The 27,763-nt window shown below is 47.5% G+C and overlaps 1 protein-coding gene across 3 annotated transcripts in view; it reads left to right on the top strand.

Moving 5' to 3' along the window:
* RGS22 (regulator of G protein signaling 22) overlaps window positions 1-27,763 on the top strand; it is a 273,655-nt gene that overhangs the window by 54,409 nt on the left and 191,483 nt on the right. For all 3 annotated transcript variants that reach the window (XM_063924195.1, XM_063924194.1, XM_063924193.1), the window contains exons 6-10: window positions 4,684-4,849; window positions 5,311-5,455; window positions 16,362-17,025; window positions 19,454-19,615; window positions 21,753-21,933. In XM_063924195.1, coding sequence (XP_063780265.1) covers window positions 4,684-4,849; window positions 5,311-5,455; window positions 16,362-17,025; window positions 19,454-19,615; window positions 21,753-21,933 — 1,318 coding nt within the window. The remainder of the gene's footprint in view (window positions 1-4,683; window positions 4,850-5,310; window positions 5,456-16,361; window positions 17,026-19,453; window positions 19,616-21,752; window positions 21,934-27,763) is intronic.

Here is a 27,763-nt window from a genome sequence, read left to right as displayed (position 1 = left end):
AACCATTATCACCGTATTTGGCGAAAATATGTTGCGTGATGTGAGGCCAGGAAGGCCCCTACTGAGGAATTTCAGCTGGGTCGTTTTCTGCACTTCCTACAGTCGGGAGTGACTATGGGCCTAAAATTGGGTTCCATTAAGGTCCAGATTTCGGCTCTGTCGATTTTCTTCCAGAAAGAACTGGCTTCACTGCCTGAAGTTCAGACATTTGTAAAGGGAGTGCTACATGTTCAGCCCCTTTTGTGCCTCCTATGGCACCTTGGGATTTCAACGTGGTGTTGAGTTTCCTGAAATCACATTGGTTTGAGCCACCTAAAACTGTGGATTTGAAATATCTCACGTGGAAAAGTGGTCATGTTATTGACCTTGGCTTCGGCCAGGCGTGTGTCAGAATTGGCGGCTTTGTCATGTAAAAGCCCTTATCTGATTTTCCATATGGATAGGGCAGAATTGAGGACTCGTCCCCAGTTTCTCCCTAAGGTGGTATCAGCTTTTCACTTGAACCAACCTATTGTAGTACCTGCGGCTACTAGGGACTTGGAAGATTCCAAGTTACTGGACGTAGTCAGGGCCTTGAAAATTTATGTTTCCAGGACGGCTGGAGTCAGGAAAACTGACTCGCTTTTTATCCTGTATGCACCCAACAAACTAGGTGCTCCTGCTTCTAAGCAGACTATTGCTCGCTGGATTTGTAGCACAATTCAGCTGGTGCATTCTGCGGCTGGATTGCCGCATCCTAAATCAGTAAAAGCCCATTCCACAAGGAAAGTGGGCTCATCTTGGGCGGCTGCCCGAGGGGTCTCGGCTTTACAACTTTGCCGAGCTGCAACTTGGTCAGGGGCAAACACGCTTGCTAAATTTTACAAATTTGATACCCTGGCTGAGGAGGACCTTGAGTTCTCTCATTCGGTGCTGCAGAGTCATCCGCACTCTCCCGCCCGTTTGGGAGCTTTGGTATAATCCCCATGGTCCTTACGGAGTTCCCAGCATCCACTAGGACGTCAGAGAAAATAAAATTTTACTCACCGGTAAATCTATTTCTCGTAGTCCGTAGTGGATGCTGGGCGCCCATCCCAAGTGCGGATTGTCTGCAATACTTGTATATAGTTATTGCCTAACTAAAGGGTTATTGTTGAGCCATCTGTTGAGAGGCTCAGTTATATTTCATACTGTTAACTGGGTATAGTATCACGAGTTATACGGTGTGATTGGTGTGGCTGGTATGAGTCTTACCCGGGATTCCAAATCCTTTCCTTATTGTGTCAGCTCTTCCGGGCACAGTATCCTAACTGAGGTCTGGAGGAGGGGCATAGAGGGAGGAGCCAGTGCACACCAGATAGTACCTACTCTTTCTTTTAGAGTGCCCAGTCTCCTGCGGAGCCCGTCTATTCCCCATGGTCCTTACGGAGTTCCCAGCATCCACTACGGACTACGAGAAATAGATTTACCGGTGAGTAAAATCTTATTTTTTATAATAACCATAGTGCGTGACTATGCCCCGTAACCCTGGATATCCTTATCCATTAGGAATTTATCTAACCCATTCTTAAAGGTGTTGACTGAGTTGGCCATTACAACTCCCTCAGGCAGGGAATTCCAAACACGTATCGTCCTTACCGTAAAAAAGCCTTTACGCCGTATTGTGTGGAATCTCCTCTCCTCTAACCTGAGCGAGTGTCCATGAGTTCTCTGTGTTGATCTAACCAAAAACAGGTCCTGCGCAAGATCTGTATATTGTCCCCTTATATATTTGTAAATGTTGATCATGTCCCCTCTTAATCTCCTCTTTTCCAGTGTAAACATGCCTAGTCTTGCAAGCCTTTCCATACCCTTAATTAGTTTGGTCGCCCGCCTTTGAACCTTTTCTAGCTCCAGGATATCCTTTTTGTAGTAAGGTGCCCAGAATTGTACACAGTATCCAAGGTGTGGCCTCACAAGTGATTTATATAACGGGAGTATAATACTCTTGTCCCTAGCATCAATTCCCCATTTTATGCATGCTAATATCTCATTAGCCTTCTTTGCTGCAGTCCTACTTTGGGTACTACTGCTTAGTTTGCTATCTATGAGGACACCTAAGTCCTTTTCCAGTACAGAATCCCCTAATTTTACCCCATTTAGTAGGTAGGTGTTATTTTTGTTCTTGTTACCACAGTGCATTACCTTACACTTGTCTGTATTGAAGCGCATTCTCCATTTCGCTGCCCAAGCTTCTAATTTAACTAAGTCATTCTGAAGCGACTTAGCATCCCCCTCCGCATTTATAACTTTACACAATTTGGTATCATCTGCAAAAATTGACACCATGCTCTCTAGACCTTCTGTTAGGTCGTTAATGAAAATATTGAACAATAGCGGTCCTAATACTGAGCCTTGCGGCACACCACTTAGCACTTCAGTCCAAGTTGAAAAAGATCCATTAACCACAACGCGCTGCTCCCTATTATCTAACCAGTTTTTGACCCAAGTGCATATTGTGCTTCCTAGCCCTGATTCTTGTAGCTTGTAGATAAGTCTCATGTGTGGTACAGTATCGAACGCTTTGGCAAAATCTAAAAAGATTACATCCGCCTCTTTACCCTGATCTAGGTTTGCGCTTACTGTTTCATAAAAGCCAAGTAAGTTGGTTTGACAGGATCTGTCCTTCATAAACCTATGTTGATTCCTTTTAATGACCTTATTGACTTCAAGGAACTTCTGAATACTATCTCTTAGAATACCTTCCAATACTTTCTCCACTATAGATGTAAGACTAACTGGTCTATAATTACCTGGTTCAGCTTTACTTCCCTTTTTGAATATAGGCACTACTTCCGCTATACGCCAGTCTTTGGGAACCATACCTGATGAATCCTTAAAGATCAAAAATAGCGGTTTTGCAAGTTCAGAATGTAGCTCCATTAGAACCCTTGGGTGAATACCATCGGGACCTGGTGACTTATTAATCTTTAAATGTTTTAAACGGTCACAGACTACTTCCTCGCTTAAATAAGTACCTATCAGTGGGATATTCTCATTATTGAGATTATATGTTAGTCCCTGAATTGGGTCCTCTCTAGTAAATACTGTTGAAAAAAACTCATTTAGTGTGTCCGCTGTGTCATTATAATTTTTGCTTAAGACTCCCAACTTGTCTTTTAAAGGGCCTATACTCTCCTTCTTTAATCTCTTGCTATTAATGTATTTAAATAATTTTTTGGGATTCGCTTTGCTTTCTTTTGCTACTAGTTTTTCAGTTTCTACTTTAGCCGCTCTTATTTCCTTTTTGCATATTTTGTTACATTCCTTATAGTGCTGAAATGACTCTGCTTCCCCGTCAGATTTGTATTTTTTAAATGCTCGCCTTTTCTTGCCCATAAGTTCCTTAATCTTTTTGTTAAGCCACATCGGTTTATGATTTTTATTCCTTTTTTTGCTGCTCGTAGGAATAAATTTGAGTGTATTTTTAGCTAGCAGGAATTTTAGTACCTCCCATTTCTCCGTAGTATTTTTTCCTAAAAAACAAACCTTCCCATTCAATATCCCTGAAAAATACCCTTATCTTATCAAAATTTGCTTTGCTAAAGTTTAGAGTCCTAGTTGAGCCAGTATAGGGCTGTTTATGGAAACTGATATTGAATGTGACCATATTGTGGTCGCTGTTTCCTATGGGTTCCCCTACTATAATACCTGATACCAAATCCCCATTGTTTGTTAATACCAGGTCTAAGATTGCATTGTACCTAGTTGGTTCCTCAATTAGTTGAACTAAGTAGTTATCAGAGTCAGATTGCTTACAAATTAGCTGAACATTGCTCCATGTGTACCCCCCTTTACAGTCTATATTCCCTACCACATGTACTCGCACACACATTCATGCCAGTATATTTTTGTAGTGTGGGAGGAATCCGGAGTACCCGGAGGAAAGCCATGCAAGCACAGGGAGAATATACAAACTCCACACAGTTCTCATTGTGTACATCATGCACATTCTCTAATGCACCAACAAGTCCTCACAATTAGCTGTGTTATCCTGCTTCTGGGCAAAGGGGGTAATTCAGACCTGATCGCTAGGCTGCGTTTTCTCACAGCCTGCGATCAGGTCCGAACTGCGCATGCGTATGCACCGCAATGTGCAGGCACGTCGGACGACTGCACCGGACATCTGTGCATAGCGATGGGATGGTGCGAAAAAAACGATCGCACGGGCAATCGCAAGGTGACTGACAGGAAGAAGGCGTTTGTGGGTGGCAACAGGCATGTCCATGCGTTTTCAGGGAGGGTGTCTGACGTCGGATCTGGTCCCGGACAGTTTGAAGTGATCGCAGCGGCTGAGTATGTACTGGGCTGCGCAGAGACTGCACATAATCAGTTTGTGCAGCTCTGCTACACATGCGTTTGCACACTTGCACAGCTCAAATACACTCCCCCTGTATGCGGCGACTATCTGATCGCAGGACAGCAAAAATCGCTGCCCAGCGATCAGGTCTGAATTAGGCCCAAAGTTTCTAGGTTAGGAACTGGTCAAGCCGCCTGTGATACACTCACAGATAAATAGGCTCATTTCCGTCAATATAGAAAGCAGCGCAATATCATATTCTGTGGTAAATAAATGAGCCGTGCAAGAAACAAATACTGGGTTAGGGTTAGTAGTTCTCTAAGAAGCAATGTTACATACTGATACTATTCTGTTGGTATTTGCAGACTCGCTAAGCTGGTGTCCCAGGTAAAAGCCAGCAACACAGGCGTGAGTTTACAGGTAGACCCACAACACCAGCCCTGGGCACACAAAAGAAAGGTCGTCCCTTCCTTGACTCCTGATAACGAAAATGAAGACATTATGAGGAAGTTCTTTGTTACGCTCGGTCAGGTATAACTTCAATCAATGTTGTTCATTCGTGCCTGCCGATTGAGTAGACTTCAGTACACTTTCTGCGACGTACCACAGTACAGATGTCATGTCAAAGTGGATCCATGTTGACGTCAACCTAAAAAATGCAATAATGATCTATATTAATATTGTTGGCCCTGAAATGATCAACATTCCAAATATTAATCAAATCAACATAGATCTGATCATTGTTAGACAGGTCTGTAAATCACTAGGCAGCCATTTTGTGGACTGTTGCCATTATAAATCTGTTCACTAGAAACAGGTGCCGTGCCAATTTCTAGTGAAGTTATGGGCTGCATCCTCAGCCCACCAAATGATTACATCTGCTGTGTTGAAATGATGGATATATCTTAATCTGGCTCAAGCATTAAATACCTTCATATATTTAATGTGTTATGTCTTATCTGACAAGATGGAATTATACATTTGTCTCACAGGCTTCCTTCACCCAGACAAAGGAGTGGTTCACAATAGCAAAACAAAGTGACCCCACCACAACCACAAATTCCATTTCCCGCCCAATCCCCTGGGGACAGGAAAACAGCAGCACTACATCGCTCCATGAACATAATAGTCATCAAGGTAAGTAGCAGCACCTGTCACCTGCGTACAGACCACAATGTACCTTAGTGCTCCTGTTGGATTTTTCATTTCTGTTCCTACTCTGGAGGCCTCATAGTTCACCCAGCACACATCCCTGCTCTCTCTTCCCATAAGCCGTTACCACCACAAATTTAACGTGCCCCCTTAATCTGCGAAGAGGGAAAACTTTACAGACACACTGTACAAGTGCAACTAACTCATTCACTCAAATAAACTTTGGGGTTTTCTTTTCTGCTAAATATTGCTTGGTTTAGCCTCAGTCATGTCTTGAGGGGACTGTAGAGACAATCCTTATTACAGATGTCAATTGTGTGTATATGAGTGTGACAGTTTCTGTACTAAAGTTTTTATAAGCCATACTAGCTGAAGTACCCCGTGTTTCCCGGGTTTACATTTTCCAGTTATTAAGTTATCAATGAGTTGGATATAACTGTCAACGTATTCAAAATGATTGGTAGTTTATACCCCTTTTCCACTAGCTCTAAAAACCCCTTTTCTCAAACGTCCTAAGTGGATGCTGGGGACTCCGTAAGGACCATGGGGAATAGCGGCTCCGCAGGAGACTGGGCACAAAAGTAAAGCTTTAGAACTACCTGGTGTGCACTGGCTCCTCCCCCTATGACCCTCCTCCAAGCCTCAGTTAGATTTTTGTGCCCGAACGAGAAGGGTGCACACTAGGTGGCTCTCCTGAGCTGCTTAGTGAAAAGTTTAGTTTTAGGTTTTTTATTTTCAGTGAGACCTGCTGGCAACAGGCTCACTGCATCGAGGGACTAAGGGGAGAAGAAGCGAACTCACCTGCGTGCAGAGTGGATTGGGCTTCTTAGGCTACTGGACATTAGCTCCAGAGGGACGATCACAGGCCCAGCCATGGATGGGTCCCAGAGCCGCGCCGCCGGCCCCCTTACAGAGCCAGAAGACAGAAGAGGTCCGGAAAATCGGCGGCAGAAGACGTCCTGTCTTCACCAAGGTAGCGCACAGCACTGCAGCTGTGCGCCATTGCTCTCAGCACACTTCACACTCCGGTCACTGAGGGTGCAGGGCGCTGGGGGGGGGGCGCCCTGAGACGCAATAAAAACACCTTGGATGGCAAAAAATGCATCACATATAGCTCCTGGGCTATATGGATGAATTTAACCCCTGCCAGAATACATAGAAAAACGGGAGATAAGGCCGCCGATAAGGGGGCGGAGCCTATCTCCTCAGCACACTGGCGCCATTTTCCCTCACAGCTCCGTTGGAGGGAAGTTCCCTGGCTCTCCCCTGCAGTCACTACACTACAGAAAGGGTTAAAAAAGAGAGGGGGGGGGCACTAATTACGCGCAGTATTAAAGATACAGCAGCTATAGGGGAAAAACACTTATATAAGGTTATCCCTGTATATATATAGCGCTCTGGTGTGTGCTGGCAAACTCTCCCTCTGTCTCCCCAAAGGGCTAGTGGGGTCCTGTCCTCTATCAGAGCATTCCCTGTGTGTGTGCTGTATGTCGGTACGTTTGTGTCGACATGTATGAGGAGAAAAATGATGTGGAGACGGAGCAGATTGCCTGTAATAGTGATGTCACCCCCTAGGGGGTCGACACCTGAGTGGATGAACTGTTGGAAGGAATTACGTAACAGTGTCAGCTCTGTATAAAAGACAGTGGTTGACATGAGACAGCCGGCTACTCAGCTTGTGCCTGTCCAGACGTCTCATAGGCCGTCAGGGGCTCTAAAGCGCCCGTTACCTCAGATGGCAGATATAGACGCCGACACGGATACTGACTCCAGTGTCGACGGTGAAGAGACAAATGTGACTTCCAGTAGGGCCACACGTTACATGATTGAGGCAATGAAAAATGTTTTACACATTTCTGATAATACGAGTACCACCAAAAAGGGGTATTATGTTCGGTGAGGAAAAACTACCTGTAGTTTTCCTGAATCTGAGAAATTAAATGAGGTGTGTGATGATGCGTGGTTTTCCCCCGATAACAACTGATAATTTCTAAAATGTTATTGGCATTATATCCTTTCCCGCCAGAGGTTAGGGTGCGTTGGGAAACACCCCCTAGGGTGGATAAAGCGCTCACACGCTTGTAAGAACAAGGGCTCTACCCTCTCCTGAGATGGCCGCCCTTAAGGATCCTGCTGATAGAAAGCAGGAGGGCATCCTAAAAGGTATTTACACACATACTGGTGTTATACTGCGACCAGCAATCGCCTCAGCCTGGATGTGCAGTGCTGGGTTGGCGTGGTCGGATTCCCTGACTGAAAATATTGATACCCTAGATAGGGACAGTATATTATTGCCTATAGAGCATTTAAAAGATGCATTTCTATATATGCGTGATGCACAGCGGAATATTTGCCGACTGGCATCAAGTCTAAGTGCGTTGTCCATTTCTACCAGTAGAGGGTTATGGACACGACAGTGGTCAGGTGATGCGGATTCCAAACGGCATTTGGAAGTATTGCCTTATTAAGGGGAGGAGTTATTTGGGGTCGGTCTTTCAGACCTGGTGGCCACGGCAACAGCTGGGAAATCCACGCTTGTACCCCAGGTCGCCTCTCAACATGAGAAGACGCCGTATTATCAGGCGCAGTCTTTTCGTGGGCAAGCGGGCAAAAGGTTCCTCATTTCTGCCCCGTGACAGAGGGAGAGGAAAAAGGCTGCAGAAATCAGCCAGTTCCCAGGAACAGAAACCCTCTCCCGCCTCTGCCAAGCCCTCAGTATGACGCTGGGGCTTTACAAGCAGAATCAGGCACGGTGGGGGCCCGTCTCAATGAATTTCAGCGCGCAGTGGGCTCACTCGCAAGTAGACCCCTGGATCCTTCAGGTGATATCTCAGGGGTACAAATTGGAATTCGAGACGTCTCCCCCTCGCCGTTTCCTAAAGTCGGCTTTACCGATGTCTCCTTCTGACAGGGAGACAGTTTTGGAAGCCATTCACAAGCTGTATTCCCAGCAGGTGATAATCAAGGTACCCCTCCTGCAATAGGGAACGGGGTATTATTCCACACTGTTGTGGTACCGAAGCCGGACGGCTCGGTGAGACCGATTCTAAATCTAAAATCTTTGAACACTTACATACAGAGGTTCAAATTCAAAATTGAGTCACTTAGAGCAGTGATTGCGAACCTGGAAGAAGAGGACTACATGATGTCTCGGGACATCAAGGATGCTTACCTGCATGTCCCAATTTACCCTTCTCACCAAGGGTACCTCAGGTTTATGGTACAGAACTGTCACTATCAGTTTCAGACGCTGCCGTATGGATGGTCCACGGCACCCCGGGTCTTTACCAAGGTAATGGCCGAAATGATGATACTCCTTCGAAGGAAGGGAATTTTAGTTATCCCTTACTTGGACGATTCCCTGATAAGGGTAAGATCCAGGGAACAGTTGGAGGTCGGTGTAGCACTATCTCAGGTAGTGTTGCGGCAGCACGATTGGATTCTCAATATTCCAAAATCGCAGCTGATTCCGACGACTCGTCTTCTGTTCTTAGGGATGATCCTGGACACAGTTCAGAAAAAGGTGTTTCTCCCGGAGGAGAAAGTCAGGGAGTTATCCGAGCTAGTCGGGAACCTCCTATAACCGAGCCAAGTCTCAGTACATCAATGAGATGGTTCTGGGAAAAATGGTGGCTTCCTATGAAGCAATCCCATGCGGCAGATTCCACGCAAGAACTTTCCAGTGGGACCTGCTGGACAAATGGTCTGGGTCGCATCTTCAGATGCATCAGCGGATAACCCTGTCACCAAGCACAAGGGTGTCTCTCCTGTGGTGGTTGCAGAGTGCTCATCTTCTAGAGGGCCGCACATTCAGGACTGGGTCCTGGTGACCACGGATGCCAGCCTGCGAGGCTGGGGAGCAGTCACACAGGGAAGGAATTTCCAGAGCTTATGGTCAAGCCTGGAGACATCACTTCACATAAATATCCTGAAGCTAAGGGCCATTTACAATGCTCTAAGCTCAGCAAGACCTCTGCTTCAAGGTCACCCGGAGTTGATCCATTCGGACAACATCACGGCAGTCACCCACGTAAACAGACAGGGTGACACAAGAAGCAGAAGGGCAATGGCAGAAGCTGCAAGGATTCTTCGCTGGGCGGAAAATCATGTGATAGCACTGTCAGTAGTATTCATTCCGGGAGTGGACAACTGGGAAGCAGACTTCCTCAGCAGACACGACCTCCACCCGGGAGAGTGGGGACTTCACCCAGAAGTCTTCCACATGTTTATAAAACTCGACAAGTATTGCGCCAGGTCAAGGGACCCTCAGGCAATAGCTGTAGACGCTCTGGTAACACAGTGGGTGTACCAGTCAGTGTATGTGTTCCCTCCTCTGCCTCTCATAACCAAGGTACTGAGAATTATAAGATGGAGAGGAGTAAGCACTATATTCGTGGCTCCGGATTGGCCAAGAAGGACTTGGTAACCGGAACTTCAAGAGATGCTCACGGAGGATCCGTGGCCTCTACCTCTAAGAAGGGACCTGCTCCAGCAAGGACCCTGTCTGTTCCAAGACTTACCGCGGCTGCGTTTAACGGCAGGGCGGTTGAACGCCGGATCCTGAAGGAAAAAGGCATTCCGGATGAAGTCATCCCTATCCTGATCAAAGCCAGGAAAGATATAACCGCAAAACATTATCACCGCATTTGGCGAAAATATGTTGCGTGGTGCGAGGCCAGTAAGGCCCCGACGGAGGAATTTTCAGCTAGGTCGATTCCTACATTTCCTGCAAACAGGAGTGTCTATGGGCCTGAAATGGGGGTCCATTAAGGTTCAAATTTCGGCCCTGTCAATTTTCTTCCAAAAAGAACTAGCTTCAGTTCCTGAAGTTCAGACGTTTGTGAAAGGGGTACTGTATATACAGCCTCCTTTTGTGCCTCCAGTGGCACCTTGGGATCTAAATGTAGTTTTTGGGTTCCAAAAGTCACATTGGGTTGAACCACTTAAATATGTGGAGTTAAAATATCTCACATGGAAAGTGGTCATGCTGTTGGCCCTTGCCTGGGCCAGGTGCGTGTCAGAATTGGCGGCTTTATCCTGTAAAAGCCCTCATCTGATTTTCCATTCGGACAGGGCGGAATTGAGGACTTGTCCTCAGTTTCTCCCTAAGGTGGTTTTCAGCGTTTCACCTGAATCAACCTATTGTGGTGCCTGCGGCTACTAGGGACTTGGAGGACTCCAAGTTGCTAGACGTTGTCAGAGCCCTGGAAATATAGGTTTCCAGGACGGCTGGAGTCAGAAAATCTGACTCGTTGTTTATTCTGTATGCACCCAACAAGCTGGGTGCTCCTGCTTCTAAGCAGACTATTGCTCGTTGGATTTGTAGTACAATTCAGCTTGCACATTCTGTGACAGGCCTGCCACAGCCAAAATCTGTAAAAGCCCATTCCACAAGGAAGGTGGGCTCATCTTGGACGGCTGCCCGAGGGGTCTCGGCTTTACAACTTTGCCGAGCAGCTACTTGGTCAGGAGCAAATACGTTTGTAAAATTCTACAAATTTGATACCCTGGCTGAGGAGGACCTGGAGTTCTCTCATTTGGTGCTGCAGAGTCATCCGCACTCTCACGCCCGTTTGGGAGCTTTGGTATAATCCCCATGGTCCTTACGGAGTTCCCAGCATCCACTTAGGACGTTAGAGAAAATAAGAATTTACTTACCGATAATTCTATTTCTCGTAGTCCGTAGTGGATGCTGGGCGCCCATCCCAAGTGCGGATTGTCTGCAATACTGGTACATAGTTATTGTTACCAAAAAATCGGGTTATTGCTGTAGTGAGCCATCTTTTCTAGAGGCTCCTCTGTTATCATGCTGTTAACTGGGTTTAGATCACAAGTTATATGGTGTGATTGGTGTGGCTGGTATGAGTCTTACCCGGGATTCAAAATCCTTCCTTATTGTGTACGCTCGTCCGGGCACAGTATCCTAACTGAGGCTTGGAGGAGGGTCATAGGGGGAGGAGCCAGTGCACACCAGGTAGTTCTAAAGCTTTACTTTTGTGCCCAGTCTCCTGCGGAGCCGCTATTCCCCATGGTCCTTACGGAGTCCCCAGCATCCACTACGGACTACGAGAAATAGAATTATCGATAAGTAAATTCTTATTTTCCCGCGCATTTACCTGTGTTTTTTCCTAGTGGAAACGGCCCCCCCTGCAAATTCCCGGATCAAGTGATCCGGGAATCCTACCCGGGTAGCTTGCCTGGTAAGCTGTGTAGTGTAAACGGATGCCGTGTCGATGCGACACGGCTCCCGTTCACAGTGTATGGAAGTGCGGCTGCCGGGTTGGTGAGCTAGTGTAGAAGGGGGCTCTAGCGTGGGTCGCAGCCGTGTCAGTCTCCCGGCTGCGACCCGTGCTACAAGTGGAAAAGGGGTATTAGTAACGCTTCCAACACACCCATGAGGTGTCTCCCCAGTGTCGTTTTAGTTTTTGGGGTGTCGCCAGTAGCACTGATACCCAGCTTTCTATACAGTTTTATAATCACTTTTCTATTGTGAGATGGGTTTAAAGTTTTCCTGTGTTATCGATGTTGCTATTCCAAGGCTGCCCAGTGTACACCAATGGGAGGTCCGACCGAGACCCCAAACCCTAGTATGTCTCCTGGGATCCAGTGTTACCACTCTGTGAGGTTTTCTTTCAAATCCATCCAATGAAAGGTCCAAAACAGGCTTCCTGGGTCAAAGTTCTGTCCGGCGCATTCCGCTGTGAAGTCCGACCAACCCCAACCCCTAGTATGTCTTCTGGGATCCAGTGTTACCACTCTTTGAAGTTTTCTTACAAATCCATCCAATAAAAGGGCCAGTACAGGCTCCCTGGGATAGCCCAGCGCATTCCACTCTCAGGTCTGACAGACCCCAACCCCCTAGTTTTCCGGGATCCAATGTTACCACTCTGTGAAGTTTTCTTACAAATCCATCCAATAAAATGGCCTGAACAGGCTTCCTGGGATAAAGTTCTTTCCAGCGCATTCCGCTCTCAGGTCCGACCAACCACAACTCCCTAGTACATCTTCTGGGATCCTCTGTTATCACTCTGTGAAGTTTTCTTCCAAATCCATCCAGTAGAAGGCCTAGAACAGGCTCCCTGGTTCAAAGTTCTGTCCAGCGCATTCCGCCATGAGTTACGATCGGGACCCTAACCCAGGGGCAAATGCAGGATTTTTTAAGGTGGTTTCCAAATGTAACAATCTCCTGCTCTGCGGAAAACTTGAGCAAGCGCAACGGTTGGGGGGGGAGTTGTAGAATAACCTAGTGTATGGAATACAGTATTAATAATTGACTCTATTGGTGTAGATGGTATAGGCCAGTGTTTCCCAACCTCAGTCCTCGAGGCACACTAACAGTCCAGCATATTTAACTATTATAAACATAAGTGGTCAGGAGAAGGTTAAACTTTCCATAATAAATAAACAAACAAAGAAAGAAACATAATAGAACCAGTAGGAGACAGAACCGCACATTCTAAGCACACATTCTCGCACCTCATGGTAAGGCACCTTGCTCTTCTTCCTAGCAGCTGCTCTCTGGTCCAGCACTGATTGAGCACTCAGATCTCCACACACAGTAAACTTGGAAGCAGAAGCTGTTATCACTGGGCATGTGCAGCAGCTCCGCTCTGTCCCTTAAGCTGCATGATTTGGCAGCAGCTGTAGTAACCGTATTATATACCGTTGCTATCGTGGTCATAATTTGAGCTGCTGGCCAAGAGGAGAGGGGTTTCCAGGCAACCCGAACCCTCCCACCAGTGCCGTAACTAGACATTTTAGTGGTGTGTGCAAGAAACTGCATCGCCCCCCCCCCCCCCCCCCTTATGTAAAACAGAGGCAGTGCGCGTTAAAAATATAGGGGCGTGGCTTCATGGGGAAGGGGTGTGGCCACATAATAATACCAATTCATATAACGGTGCACAGTAGTCTCCATTATTCAAATTATGCCGCACAGTAGCGCCACTACACCAAGCAGAGCCCCTTTTACACATTACGGCAGGTTGCATCCACTTTTTACACATTGCGGCAGACAGATTTCCCTTTTTACACAATACGGCAGACAGTCCCGCTTTTTACACATTACAGCAGACAGCGTTGCATTATTACACATTAAGCCAGACAGCGTCGCATTATTACACATTAAGCCAGACAGCGTCGCATTATTACACATTACGGAAGACAGACCCGCTTTTTACACATTACGGCAGAGTCCCCCTTTTTACACATTACGGCAGGCAGAGACCACTTTTTACACATTAGGCAGACATAGTCCCCTTTTTAAACATTACGGCAGGCAGAGTCCCCCATTTACGGGCCAGGGGCGTAAGTACATACCAGATGCCCGTATACAAATGCCCATATATACACACAATCACATATATGCATACATGCACAGCGTACAGCCACACACAAACACCAAGCCACATATACACACACACACAGCCTCATGTACTCATGTACCCAGCCACATAACTATATATACACTCTCTCTCCACCCCGGTCTTCTTCCCTGTCAGTCCCCTTTCTGCCCATCTCCTCATGCAGCCACTACCGGACGGACCTGCCTCTGCGTGCGCAAGCTCGATCCGTGCACCTGAGGAAGCCGGGCAACCTGCTGGAGCCGAGCAGCCTGTCTTTGCGTGTGGGAGGCAGGAGCCGGGCAGCGGGGATTAGGAGGTGGGATCTGGGCAGCCAGTCTCTGCGTGCGGCAGGCGGGAGCCGGGCAGCGGGAGTCAAGAGGGGTGAGCCGGCAGTGTGGGGGTGGGAGCCGGGCAACGGGGGTCAGGATCCGTGCACACGCACATCATACATTACGGTACCTCCCCTTTCATTGCTCGCTTCGGCGGCAGCACAGAGGCGGCTTGTAATGAGTCAGTCTGGCCCTGGGCCTGAAAGTTTAAACCCCCATCAGTATTTTAAGTTGGTAATTAAGGGTATGTGTATCAAGTTTGGTCCAGATTCATCAAGCCATGTAGGAGCCTATGAAGAACATACATACATACATACATACATACATACATACTTTGACTTCTAGTTCCTTATGGGTGATATTAAAGAAAAGGATGTCATTTCTAAATATATAGGGCAGGACTGGGTTATAGGCAGGGCAGACGGGTCAGTCACCCGGGGGTATCCACTCACTGGGGGGCCCCCACAACACAGCTGCAAACATTGCCCTGACCCCAGTCTGCTCCCTTCTGACCGGCTTACAGCAGTGTTGCAACGTCTGAAATGCAGCAGGGAGCCGGTTCCCGGGGATGAGGTAAGGGGTACCGAAACATAGCATAGTGGTGCAGGAGGGATACATTTTAAGGGTGGGGGTCTCTACAGCTAACTTGCCCCTGGGCCCCACAAACATTAATCCAGCCCTGATGGGAGGAAAAAAATCAAATTGCTCCACTCATGAACTTTCTATAACAATACTTCACTATACCAGGTATGCTTTTGCAAAGTAGCTACACCGTTGCCTTTTCTGTATTGATTTTCAATGTTGGGTTCATTGTTTGACCTGAAGGGCAAGCGGCAATTAAAAGCACTGGATTTCTTTTGCTCAGTTTGTGGCTTTGTCTTAAATATCTGGCCAATTTAGTCTTTGACCCAACTGACCGCGCCATTGCTAGGTGCAGATTCTCCGTCAGAGTAGTGCCTCCAGTGTGAGCGATTAAAGTCTGAGGGGGGTAATCGGTATCACACGGAGATGATATGCGATTGTATCTCCCTGTGTGGTGCCGCAGTGCGCAGGACCCGCACTGCATGTGCGCCGGTGGGGAGATACGATCGCATCTCAGTTATGCGAACAATGCTGTCTGATTGACAGGCAGAGGCATTCGGGGGGGAGCGATACAGCGTTGCGGGGGCAGGTGATGTGGCGTCGGAAATGGGAGAGGGTTCGTGTTGGCCATTTGATGTCACATGCGGCCACTGCGACCCCAAAATTGGCTACTCTGCGCCTGCCTTCGCAGCCTTGCTGCGATCGCATCGCTGCTGGGTATTTGCGATCGCAGCCAGTTGCAGTTTTGCTATTTTAGCAAAACTGCAACTGAAGCTGACTGAGGCCTGAGCCTGCAATCAGTTCAGAGGCACTCCCATAGCACACGTTCACATAGCCACCTCCCATTCACCGCCAAGGAATGCCCAACACATTTCAAACACTTGTGCGACCATGCATCTCAATTGTTATGCTAATGCCAAACGGCCTTGCAAATCCAAGCAACTGCGCACAAATACACAGCGGTGGTCGCCAAAATCCTTCCATAATCTACCATCTGAGTAACCTTATCATTGCACAGAATGGCTGCAGGAACTGAGATGCTGGCACCATGTTATCTGCATACCGGATCGTAGTTGTAGGCTGAAACACGCCCGGAAATGGTCTTGACACTTTTTTCTGCCACTCCCTGTTACCTTCCCCAAATGGTCCCTGACTGTCAGTCACTTTTAGAAGAAATCCTCACTACGAGCGGCATCACTAAGATACCATGGCGGGGGCGCAATGCAACCGCGGTGCATGTGCAGTTGGCTGATAATTTACGCAATTCCGAAAACATAGGTATTGTGTACATCTTTGATTCAGGCTCCATATTCACTAACTAGTATGGCTGGTGTGGGCAGCATGAATGTATAATGGTTGGCATTACTGCCTCACCGCACTGAGGTCATGCGTTTGATTCCCACCACGGACCTAACTGTGCGGAGTTTGTATATTCTCCCCGTGCTTAGCGTGGGTTTCCTCTGGGTACTCTGGTTTCCTCCCACAATCTAAAAATATACTGGTAGGTTAATTGGCACCTCACACAAATTGACCTGTGCGTGTACATGGGCAGACTAGATGGGCCAAGTGGTTCTTAGTTGCCGTCACATTCTATGTTTCTCTAATTATTTTTTTTATTTAATTTTTTTGTTTATAAAGCTAGCCCAAGTATTTCCAACACCCAAGATGCAAGACTTCACCAGCTGACTAATAAAGCATGGTCTCTTAAATCGGAGAAAGACCGCAAGATTGCATCGCGAGATACACAGGAGGAGGACGAGTACTCTGTATCTATTGCAGTTTCTCCAACTCCGAGCCCAGTAAGACTTTATGTTGAGCCAAAACAAGAGCAATTGTTTGGCGTTGAAGATGGGGTAAAACCAGGGAGTAATATTCATCACAGTGCTCAAGACCCAAAGGTTCCAGTCTTTCCAACAATTGAGAAGTTTGCTTTTTATTATGTTGATCGTATTATGAAATCGGCAGTCTCCAAGGTAAATGGTGAGGTATTGAAGAGAAGTGCAGACGAAGTCGATGTTTTTGACTTATCTGAGGTGACAATCCAGACATTACAGAAAACAGAGACATCTTCTATGAGCTCTGAGAGAACCATCGAGGAAGAGATTAGCGGCTCTGAATCCGACAGCGAACAGGATTTACCGGATTCCATGCACAGTAATCAGGATTATTCCCATATCCGCAGCCGGAAAGAATTTGAAAAGTTTAAAGCATTTATTGAAGGAACCTCTGGGGAGAAACTGATATTGTTGTGGATGGACATTGAGAGGTTGAAAGCTATGAAGGACATGAAAAGAAAGCAGAGGTTTGTCTTCTTTTATAGATAATAATAGATCTTTAGATGCTCATTTTCAGATTTAAGGATGATTAAACCCAAAACCTAATAATGAGCATGTTCTTAAATTATTTTATTTAGCTCAGAAGCTTACAAAGCTAGAATACACCAAGGGTTCCATAAAACAAAAGGTTAAATTAAGCGTGCCGAAAATACACTGAAGAGCTTGCGCTCTAGTTAGGCTAATAGGCATATATGCACCTACTGGCCTGCATGAGCCACAGTCACATCCTCACACCCTAGAGTGATTGCTGATGGGATCACTTTACTTTACACACCGCAGGGACAGAGCCCTGGTCGCTGGAATCGATGTTCTATACATTCCTGTGGTACAGAATTTCTACTCGTGGCGATAAGAAATTCTACTCACTTAATAATAAACTAGTAAAAAGCCCGTCAAAATGACAGACACCAGGGCCGGATTATAGGGTGGGAAGGTTGCTACTTACACAGGAGCTGCCAGGTTTTTGGAAGTCCTGCTGCTGGGAGCTGGAGCTCTGTCATGCGGAGGGTGTAGCATTAGCCTTTTATGACTATAGATGCTGTATATCTATAATGGGCAGGCTATAATGATGTTGCACCAGTACTGTAAGCTCTCCAGTCCCCGCACAGCTCTTGCCCAGTCCTGGTGGTAGAGGACACCAGTATCCACCAGTACGTGCGGGGGTGTGGGAGGAGCAAGCACAGGACCCCACCCCTCCATCGGCGCGCAGTATATATAAGGCAGTTGAGACGATTATCTGCCTCCTCACCCACATCATCTGCAGCCCCTGCGCTGACCCCTCCTCCTCCCGGTCACCGCACTGCTCACCCCACAGAGGGTCTCACACCTTCCTGCCGGACCGATTCACCATCTTCCCCCGCCGTTAAGTCACCACACGTGTCCCCGGGGCCTCCACTCTGAGTGCTACGGGACCATGTGGTGGTTCCTGCATCCGTTTCCTGGTTACTGCTGCTACTTGTTACTGAGTCCAAGTAACCTAGGCTTCAGCATAGTATGTGGAGGATGGAGTGCAGAGTATATGGTACATGGTGGGAGCAGTATATAGAGGAGGGAGGTACCCTGTATATAGCATACATCCCAACATGACCCTCTCCTGGACTTCCCTCTTAGTTTAAGATTGCCGTTACCTATGGTGAATCACCTCTCCTCTCCATTAACTTGTTCAAAGCAGGTGCTGGCAATCATAAATTAAGAGAATAGTCCAGGAGCAGAACATTCTATCCGATCTGGAGAGGGTCATGTTGGGAGGTATGATATAGGGGACACTGTACGGAGGGCTATGAGGGTGCAGTGTGTATATAGGGGCAGTATATGTTGGCAGGTGCAGTGTAGATAGAGGTAGGGGTGTGCATGTGTCCTCCTCCCTCCATTGGCTGCCGTTGGCACCACAGATGTGCGGAGCAGTGTTCAATTAATCTAACCGTAATCGGAAATCAATCAAAAGGATAGAAAATCCAGTGATTATTTTGAATATGAAAGGTTGTTATAAATGGCAACGGCCACACCAAAAACCTACCCCTACCCCCCCCCCCCCCTCTCTCTCTCTCTCTCTCTCTCTCTCTCTTTCTCTCTCTCTCTCTCCCCAGCACCCTCTCCCCATATTCATCAAGTGTGAAACAGTCAGATCACATACCTCCCAACTTTGTGGATGATTGAAGCGGGACTCAGGCCCATAAAGGGTGGCATGGCTTCACAGTAGTGCCTAGATCGCGGACCACACCCCCTTTCTCCGTCACTAGGGGGGCAGGGCCAGTGCTCTGTGAGCTGCTGGCCATGCCCCCAGTCTCTCTGATCTCCGTGAATAGACCTGTGCCCATGTACACAGCATCTATTCACCGCTGCCCCCCACCCCCACTGCAGGACACTGCGGCCCACGGGTGGATCAGTCCACAAATTATGCACAAAGTACCGAATAGCTACGTACTACGCAGCCCAGGATCAGACCGTCACTGATTGACGAGGAGAGTGCGGTGACGGTCACCGTTTCTCCAAATGGAGGCATGATGCCCCAGTTTAGTGGGAGGAAAGAGGCCAGGGATCTCTGTGGTTGCATAGAGATTTCCATGCCTCTGTGAGTGATCCCATGCTGCATCCTAGAACGTGGGTCAGATCACTACGGCAGTAGGAGGCGTCTGCTTGTAATAGAGATCCTGCATTACATTACAGCGCTGTAACTGCTGCTTCCATGGAAGTGAGAGCAACTCCGAGTACATCCGAATCAGCTGCGAGCAGAATCAGCCTTCCATGACATACAGTAACATGTGGCTAATAGAATCTGCCAGGGCGTGTTTACCTAACATGATGCATCTAAGTATTGCCTGTGTAAAATAATATTACACCAGTATATAATTATACCGAATGACAATAGAGGCCATTTGTTCTTTGTATTTCTAGCCATGTTAACGGGATGAAAAAGCTGTATCTGGTGGCGACTAGTAACCATTATCTCCCAGCTGAAGTCCTAATGGGTCTGGGCCTTCTAGATACAAATCAGTGGAATGAAAACCATCTACAGAGAGCTCAGAGTGGAATAGCTAGAGCACTGCTGCTGTACTGGTAAGAATGACGCCTAGTTACGTATGGTAATGCCGTAGTCCACATTTATGCCTGGTTTGAGATTAGTCAGTCAGTCAGCTTCCTCCTGAAGCTGTATGATATTGGGGCTGATTGTGAGGCAGATGCACACACGCTGCGTTTCCGAATGACTGCGACAGCCTGCTTACTAGCTTGCGCCAATGTTAGAATCTGCCCGTGTATGCCTAGCACCGATGCGTCTAGAACTCCATCCCACCCACTCCGACACTCCCATGACACTTCTATTAACGAGACAGTTCCGGGCATCCTCATAGTCGCCGCCCAGAAACGCCCATTTTAAGAGTGTCCCAATCTGTCCGCATTTGAGACCTCCATCCATGTGCGTATGCCTGATCTGGCGCCCACACAGTCACTGGTTCCTACTACGGCGCACGTGCAGCATGCTGAAATCCGCCAGAGCCATGCGCAAACCCGGTTGCATCAGATTCAGAACAGTCCCATTGTGACCGACAGACTGCAAAATATTGGCTACATTAATTTATTATTATTAACAGTTTCATATATAGCTCAACATTTTCCGTTGCGCTTCACAATTGGGGCAACAGTAATAGAACAAAACTGGGTCATAACAGACAGACATAGAGGTAGGAAGGCCCTGCTCGCAAGCTTACAGTCTATAGGGAAATAGGCACTGATATACAAGGATAGGCGCTATCTATTGCATAATGGTCCTGCCAGATTGCAAAGGTTCTTAATGGGCTGTATGATATGATCACCCAGAAATGTTGGCCTAGGGTCAGGAGGATGTGAAAGTGAAAAAAATATGTGAGGTTATATGTGGACTGTACACAGAGGATGTAATTAGGAGACATTGAAGGTTACGTTGGTGTGCCCGGAATTTGATAAGCTTGTCTGAAGAGGTGAGTTTTCAAGGAACGCTTGAAGGTTTGGAGACTAGAGGTGAGTCTTATTGTGCGTGGGAGGGCATTCCACAGAGTGTGTGCAGCCGGGATAAAGTCCTGTAATTTTGAGTGGGAGGAAATAATGCGTGTGGATCAGAGATGTAGCTCTTGTGCAGAGCGGAGAGGTCAGGTAGGGAGATATTTTGAGATGAGTGAAGAGATGTATGTAGGCGTAGTTTGGTTAATGACCTTGTATGTGTGCAAAATAATTTTATGTTGAATACGGTAGAATACCGGCAACCAATGGAGGGACTGACAGAGCAGATCTGCAGATGATGTACGTCTAGCGAGGAAGATTAGCCTCACAGCTGCATATAAAATGGATTGTAGTTATGAGAGCCTATTTTTAGGAAGACCAGTAAGAAGGCTATTACAATAATCAATGCGGGAGATAATGAGTGCACGGTTTAGAGATTTTGCAGTGTCTTGTGTAACATATGATTGTATGTAATATGATTTTGAGACATATTGAATGTAGGGAACAAAGGACAGTTCAGAGTCAAGAATGACACCTAGGCAGCGAGCTTGTGGGATAGGGTTGATTTGTCGAGTTATCAATAGTGATAGAGATATCAGGTTGGTAACTTTTATTGGCCGGAGGAAATATAATTCATTCTGTATTGGAAATATTAAGTTTGAGGTGGCGAGATGACATCCAAGATGAAATGGCAGAAAGGCATTCAGTGACACGGCCCAATACAGATGGTGACAAATCTGGGGAGGATAGGTAGATCTGAGTATCATCCGCATACAGATGATACTGAAAACCGAAAGAGCTGATTAGCTTGCCAAGAGATGTGGTATAGGTTAAGATTAGTAAATAATGGGCTTTAGATTTAGCAGTGACCAGATCATTCACTACCTTAGTCAGTGCTGTCTCTGTGGAGTGTTGGGCACAAAATCCTGACTGAAGTGGGTCCAATAAGTTGTGTGAGTTAAGAAAGTGTGTAGGGGAGGCGAGTGTAGGAAAGTCTTTCAAGTAGCTTGGAGTGAATTAAATGTATTAAAAAGTCACTTGGGGTTAGAGGCTTGAGCAGAGATAAGAGATTGGAAATATGTTTGTTCGGCAGTGTCCGGGGCATTATGATAAGAGTGGTAAATGGTAGTATATGTGAGGAAGTCACTTGAAGAACGAGATTTAGGTGTCTTGTGAATTTAGAGTGCGAAGAGTCTACATAACATTTATTTCTTTACAGGGGCCCTAGGTTTTGTTCTGGGGCTTCAGCCATCGCTAATAACGTTGATGCTGACCTTAGAGTTTGGTACGACCGTCAGCTGAGACCTAAAAGGGATGTGGACCCTTTTGCACAGACCGTAACATTGCTACCTTACAGGCCCAAGTCGTGTGTGCCAAGAATCCGCACCTCTAGTTCTGCGGTAAGTACCCTTAACAAACTTATGCTTGGATCCCAGGACCAAATCAGTATTCCATGTTATGGAAACCAGTAAGAGCTTGAACATCTATATAATAATCTGGTAACATCTGTCCCACTTCCTACATGCACACTCCCCTCCAATGGCCCCCACTGCAGCGCAGCATTACAGAGCTTAGCTGGAGGTCCGCTCTGTGCTGGGAAGTGGTAAGTATATACACCGTGTAAAGGGCGGGATAGAGCTGGGGTGTGTCACACGCCATAGGCAGCGTTCACCGCGCTTACCCCTGCGTGCCTGCTGGTCTGTGTTGCGGCCTCCGCCTTCGGTGGTCCACGGGCTCCGGCGCCTGGCTGGCGCGGCTCCCGGCGGTTCCCCGGGGCAGGGGCGCCGCCATGACACCCGGCATCACGTGGGCGGGGAGCAGGTGACGTCATCAGACTGTTCCGCCAATCCAGCGAAGGCGGGAGATTCAAAAGCAGACGCCGGGCAGCGCCTCGGCGCCTGAGTATCGTCTTTTCCTCTGAAGTGGATGCCAGAGCTTCTGTCCTCGGCGGATCTCTCTGCAGCATACCCCAGTGTCTCCGGCATTTCCAGGTGTCAGTTGTTGCACAGCTTCCAGCGTTCCCAGCCGCTGCTGGGTTCCACTGTGCTCCAGTCACGAGTGCTTCTTGGAGTCAGCGTGGGCTGCAGGTTAACCCTCGCTCTCAAGTTATACAAGTCCTCAGTGTCTTTAACCCTCACTCTCAAGTTATACAAGTCCTCAGTGTCTTTGACCCTCGCTCTCAAGTTATACAAGTCCTCAGTGTCTTTGACACTCGCTCTCAAGTACTTCAAATCATCAGTGTCTTTAACCACCGTTCTCAAGTTCTTCAAATCATCAGTGTCTTTAACCACCGCTCTCAAGTTCTTCAAATCATCAGTGTCTTTAACCACCGCTTTCAAGTTCTTCAAATCATCAGTGTCTTTAACCACCGCTCTCAAGTTCTTCAAATCATCAGTGTCTTTAACCACCGCTCTCAAGTTCTTCAAATCATCAGTGTCTTTAACCACCGCTCTCAAGTTCTTCAAATCATCAGTGTCTTTAACCACCGCTCTCAAGTTCTTCAAATTATCAGAGTCCTAACCACCGCTCTCAAGTTCTTCAAATCATCAGTGTCTTTTAACCACCGCTCTCTAGTTCTTCAGTCACCAGTATCTTTTACCATCACTCACAAGTACTTCCTGGACATTTCTCCATACGCTCCTTCTCTGTTATGTGACATGGTGTTGCTCTCTTCCTGCAATAAAGTCCTTTAATATTTTCACCAAGCTTCTCTGTCAGAGTCCTGTATGAGGAAGACCTATATCAAGCCATCCCTGTTCCGACCCAACTGTGGTTCCTCTCCTCTACCATCGGGAGAACCCCCGAGTTCACAACACCCCCAACCTAGGTCAGTGACAGTTTACTCAGGCCTCATGGACTCGGGGGATCGGAGCCCAGAGGCAAGTACCATCCAGGACTTGATTTCTCGAGTACAAAGTCAGGAAGCAGCACAGGGCCAGGTGATGCATTATCTCCAGGAATTATCTGGCCGGCTGGATCAAATTCAGACTACTCTGGCTTCAGTAGTACCGGCCCCAGCTCCAGTACCCGCTCCAGTGGTTGTCTCTAGTAATATTCCATCCTCCTCTGGAACTAGGTCACGCCTTCAGCTCCCTACTCCTTCTCGCTATAATGGGAATCCAAAGAATTGCCGTGGTTTTCTCAATCAGTGCGAGGTACATTTTGAACTGCTTTCACATAACTTCCCTACTGATTGGTCCAAGGTGGCATACATTATTTCTTTGCTCGAGGGTTCAGCGTTGGATTGGGTGTCTCCGTTATGGGAGCGATCTGATCCATTGGTTTCTAGTTACACCAATTTCATTACGTCGTTCCGGAGGATCTTTGATGAGCATGGCAGGACGACCGCTGCCTCTGCAGACTTGCTTCGTGTCCGACAAGGCTCTCGTTCAGTGGGACAGTATGTGATTAATTTTCAGACCAAAGCCTCAGAACTGCGTTGGAATAATGATGCCCTTCGGGCTGCCTTTTGGAACGGGCTCTCCGATCGCCTAAAGGACGAGTTGGTCACTAGAGATTTGCCGAATTCTTTAGAACAGTTGATCTCGCTCTGTGTAAAGTTGGATCTTCGCATGCAGGAACGAGGTGGCGAACGTAGTTGGTCAGATCGATCAAGGGTCCGATCTCTTCCGTCTGAGCAAACGATTATTCCAAGTCCTGATGAACCCATGCAGATTAATCGATCCCGGCTGTCCCCAGAAGAACGTCAGCGTCGTCGTGAGGGTAGACTCTGCCTCTACTGTGGAGCCGCGGATCACTTTCTCAAGTTTTGCAAGTCTCGTCCGGGAAACGGGCAGTCCTAGCTTGTTCTGGAGGAGTCGAGCTAGGAGTTTCTTCTAAACCTTCTCCGCCAGTGGACTGTTTACTCTCCGTATCTCTGTTCTCCGAGTCAATAGCCAAACCCGTTAAGGCTCTGCTGGACTCAGGGGCTGCAGGGAATTTTATTTCCCTTTCCTGTGCCCAGGATTGGGTTGTCAGCTACGGTCGGTCGAACGACCTATTACGTTGACTGCTATCAATGGTACCCGAATTTCTAACGGTCTGATTTCAAGTTGTACAGTACCAATCAAACTGCAAGTGGGAGCTCTGCATCAAGAACACCTAGAGTTCCTAGTGATTCGGGAGATGCCCCACGATCTGGTTCTTGTTCTTCCTTGGCTTAAACTTCACAACCCTCACGTCGACTAGAGTTCGACACAAATAACATCTTGGAGTTCTTTTTGTAATTCAAATTGTCTCACCCCAGTCTATCCGCTCCGTGTATCTTCCAAGTCAGATGAAGGGCTCATTCCGGAGGCCTATCGGGAGTTTTCTGACGTATTCTCGGAGCAAGCGGCCGATCAGCTACCACCGCAAAGACCCTGGGACTGCCCCATTGAGCTCATTCCGGGGAAAATGCCACCTCGAGGTCGCACTTATCCCTTATCATTGCCCGAGACCCAAGCTATGTCGGACTATATCAAGTCCAATCTACGGAAAGGATTCATCCGCCCCTCTACTTCTCCAGCGGGGGCAGGTTTCTTTTTTGTGAAGAAGGACGGAGGGCTGAGACCATGTATTGACTATCGTGGTCTAAATGATGTCACCATTAAGAATAAGTATCCTTTGCCGCTCATTACGGAGCTTTTTGATAGAGTTCGCGGAGCCCAAGTTTTCACCAAGCTTGATTTAAGGGGAGCTTATAATTTGATCCGTATCCGACAGGGGGACGAATGGAAGACGGCCTTCAATACCAGGGACGGGCATTACGAGTATCTGGTAATGCCGTTTGGCCTCAGCAACGCCCCTGCCGTCCTCCAGGGATACATTAATGAAGTCTTTCGGGATATGCTATACCTAAGTGTAGTGGTATATTTGGATGACATTCTGATATTTTCTAAAAATCTCACAGAGCACAGAATACAGGTCAAAGAGGTTCTTCTTCGATTGCGAAAGAATCATCTTTATGGCAAGATTTCCAAATGTACTTTTGAGGTTCCTTCTTTTCCATTTCTTGGTTACATCATTTCGGGCACGGAGCTTCGTATGGATCCAGAGAAACTCACTGCCATCCGGGACTGGACTCAGCCTCTTTCCTTGAAAGCGGTACAACGATTTCTGGGCTTTGCAAATTACTACCGGAAATTCATAAAGGGATCCTCTACCATCGTGGCACCCATTACTGCCCTAACCAAGAAGGGTTCTGACCCAAGTCATTGGTCCTCCGAAGCTGTAGCAGCGTTCGCTCAGTTAAAGGCAGCCTTTATGTCCGCTCCCGTCCTTCAACAACCAAATTTTTCAAAACCATTCTTCTTGGTGGTTGATGCTTCCTCGGTAGGCATAGGTGCCGTGTTTTCGCAGTACGCTCCAGATGGGAAGTTACATCCATGTGGTTTCCATTCTCGCAAATTCTCTCCTGCGGAACAGAATTACACCATTGGAGACAAAGAGCTTTTGGCAATAAAATCTGCTTTGGAGGAATGGAGATACCTTTTGGAAGGTGCTAAACACCTAATTACAATTTTCACTGACTATAAGAATTTGCTGTACCTCAAGACGGCCCAGTGCTTGAATCCCCGTCAAGCTAGATGGGCGCTCTTCTTTACCCGGTTTTCGTTTGTTATTAAGTACCGGGCTGGGACTTTTAACACCAAAGCTGATGCTTTATCCCGTTCCTTAACAGCTTCGGATGAGGAGAATTCCGTTGAGAAGGTTTTGATTCTCAGTCCAGTTTCTATGTCAGCGGCTCCCACCGCTTTGGGTCCTCCTCCTGGGAGAATGTCTGTGCCAGCTAAATTTCGACCAAGGTTGTTGCAGTGGGCTCATGTTTCCAAGTTTTCCGGTCATCCGGGAGTTCAAAAGATGTGGGAGTTTCTACGAAGGTCTTACTGGTGGGACACTATGAAGAAGGATATTCAAGATTATGTCAACTCATGTCCTCAGTGTACTCAGCACAAAATTCCTCGTTTGCCTCCTGCGGGGTTATTGCATCCACTGTCCATTCCTCAGAGGCCTTGGACCCATATCTCTATGGACTTTGTCACTGAATTGCCCCTCTCCAAGGGTCACAATACTGTCTGGGTAATTATCGACCGTTTCTCTAAGATGGCAAATTTTGTACCTTTGACTGGGTTACCCTCAGCTCCCAAGTTGGCGTTGTTATTCATCCGAGAACATTTCCGCCTGCACGGTTTACCTCAGGAAATCGTCTCTGACCGGGGGGTACAATTCACTGCAAGATTCTGGAGAGCTCTCTGTACGGCCTTACAAATAAAACTCAAGTTTTCATCCGCTTACCATCCACAAACCAATGGGCAAACTGAACGCGTCAATCAACATTTAGAGACTTTTCTCCGTGTTTATCTTTCTCCTTCGCAAGATGATTGGCTGGAACTGTTGCCATGGGCCGAGTTTGCCCATAATCATCTGTACCACTCTTCGACTGGTGAGTCCCCATTTTTCATTAATTATGGGTTCCATCCTCAAGTTCCTGAATTACCCATTTGTCCTCCGGAGGAAGTTCCTGCTGCAGCTTCTACTCTTCGGCACAGTCAAATTTGGAGTCGAGTTCATGCTAATCTCAAGAGGGTTTCCGGTCGCTATAAGTTCTTTGCGGATAGAAAGCGACGAGCAGCTCCCCAATACAAGGTTGGTGACAGGGTATGGCTTTCCACCCGCAACCTCCAGTTAAGAGTGCCCACTATGAAGTTCGCCCCAAAGTTTATTGGTCCTTACCCCGTGTTACAAGTCCTGAACCCGGTTGCTGCAAATTGGGATTGCCTTCCCACCTCCGGATACCAAACTCCTTTCATGTCTCTCTCCTTCGCCCCCTTATTTTAAACCGGTTCCATTTAAAGTCCCCGAAGCCAACCTCTGCAGAGTCTGAAGCTGGAACGGACTTAGAAATCAAAGCTATTCTTGACTCTCGTTATCTTCACAAGAAGCTACAGTATTTGGTGGAGTGGAAAGGTTTTGGCCCTGAGGAGAGGAGCTGGGTCAAGGCTACTGAAGTTATGGCTCCCCGATTGGTGCGGATTTTCCATTCCAGACATCCGACAAAACCTGGAAAGTGTCCGGGGGCCACTCCTGGAGGAGGGGCTACTGTCACACGCCATAGGCGGCGTTCACCGCGCTTACCCCTGCGTGCCTGCTGGTCTGTGTTGCGGCCTCCGCCTTCGGTGGTCCACGGGCTCCGGCGCCTGGCTGGCGCGGCTCCCGGCGGTTCCCCAGGGCAGGGGCGCCGCCATGACA

The sequence above is a fragment of the Pseudophryne corroboree genome, chromosome 5 (assembly GCF_028390025.1).
Source record: "Pseudophryne corroboree isolate aPseCor3 chromosome 5, aPseCor3.hap2, whole genome shotgun sequence".
NCBI lineage: Eukaryota > Metazoa > Chordata > Amphibia > Anura > Myobatrachidae > Pseudophryne > Pseudophryne corroboree.
This window is presented reverse-complemented; position numbering and strand designations above follow the sequence as displayed.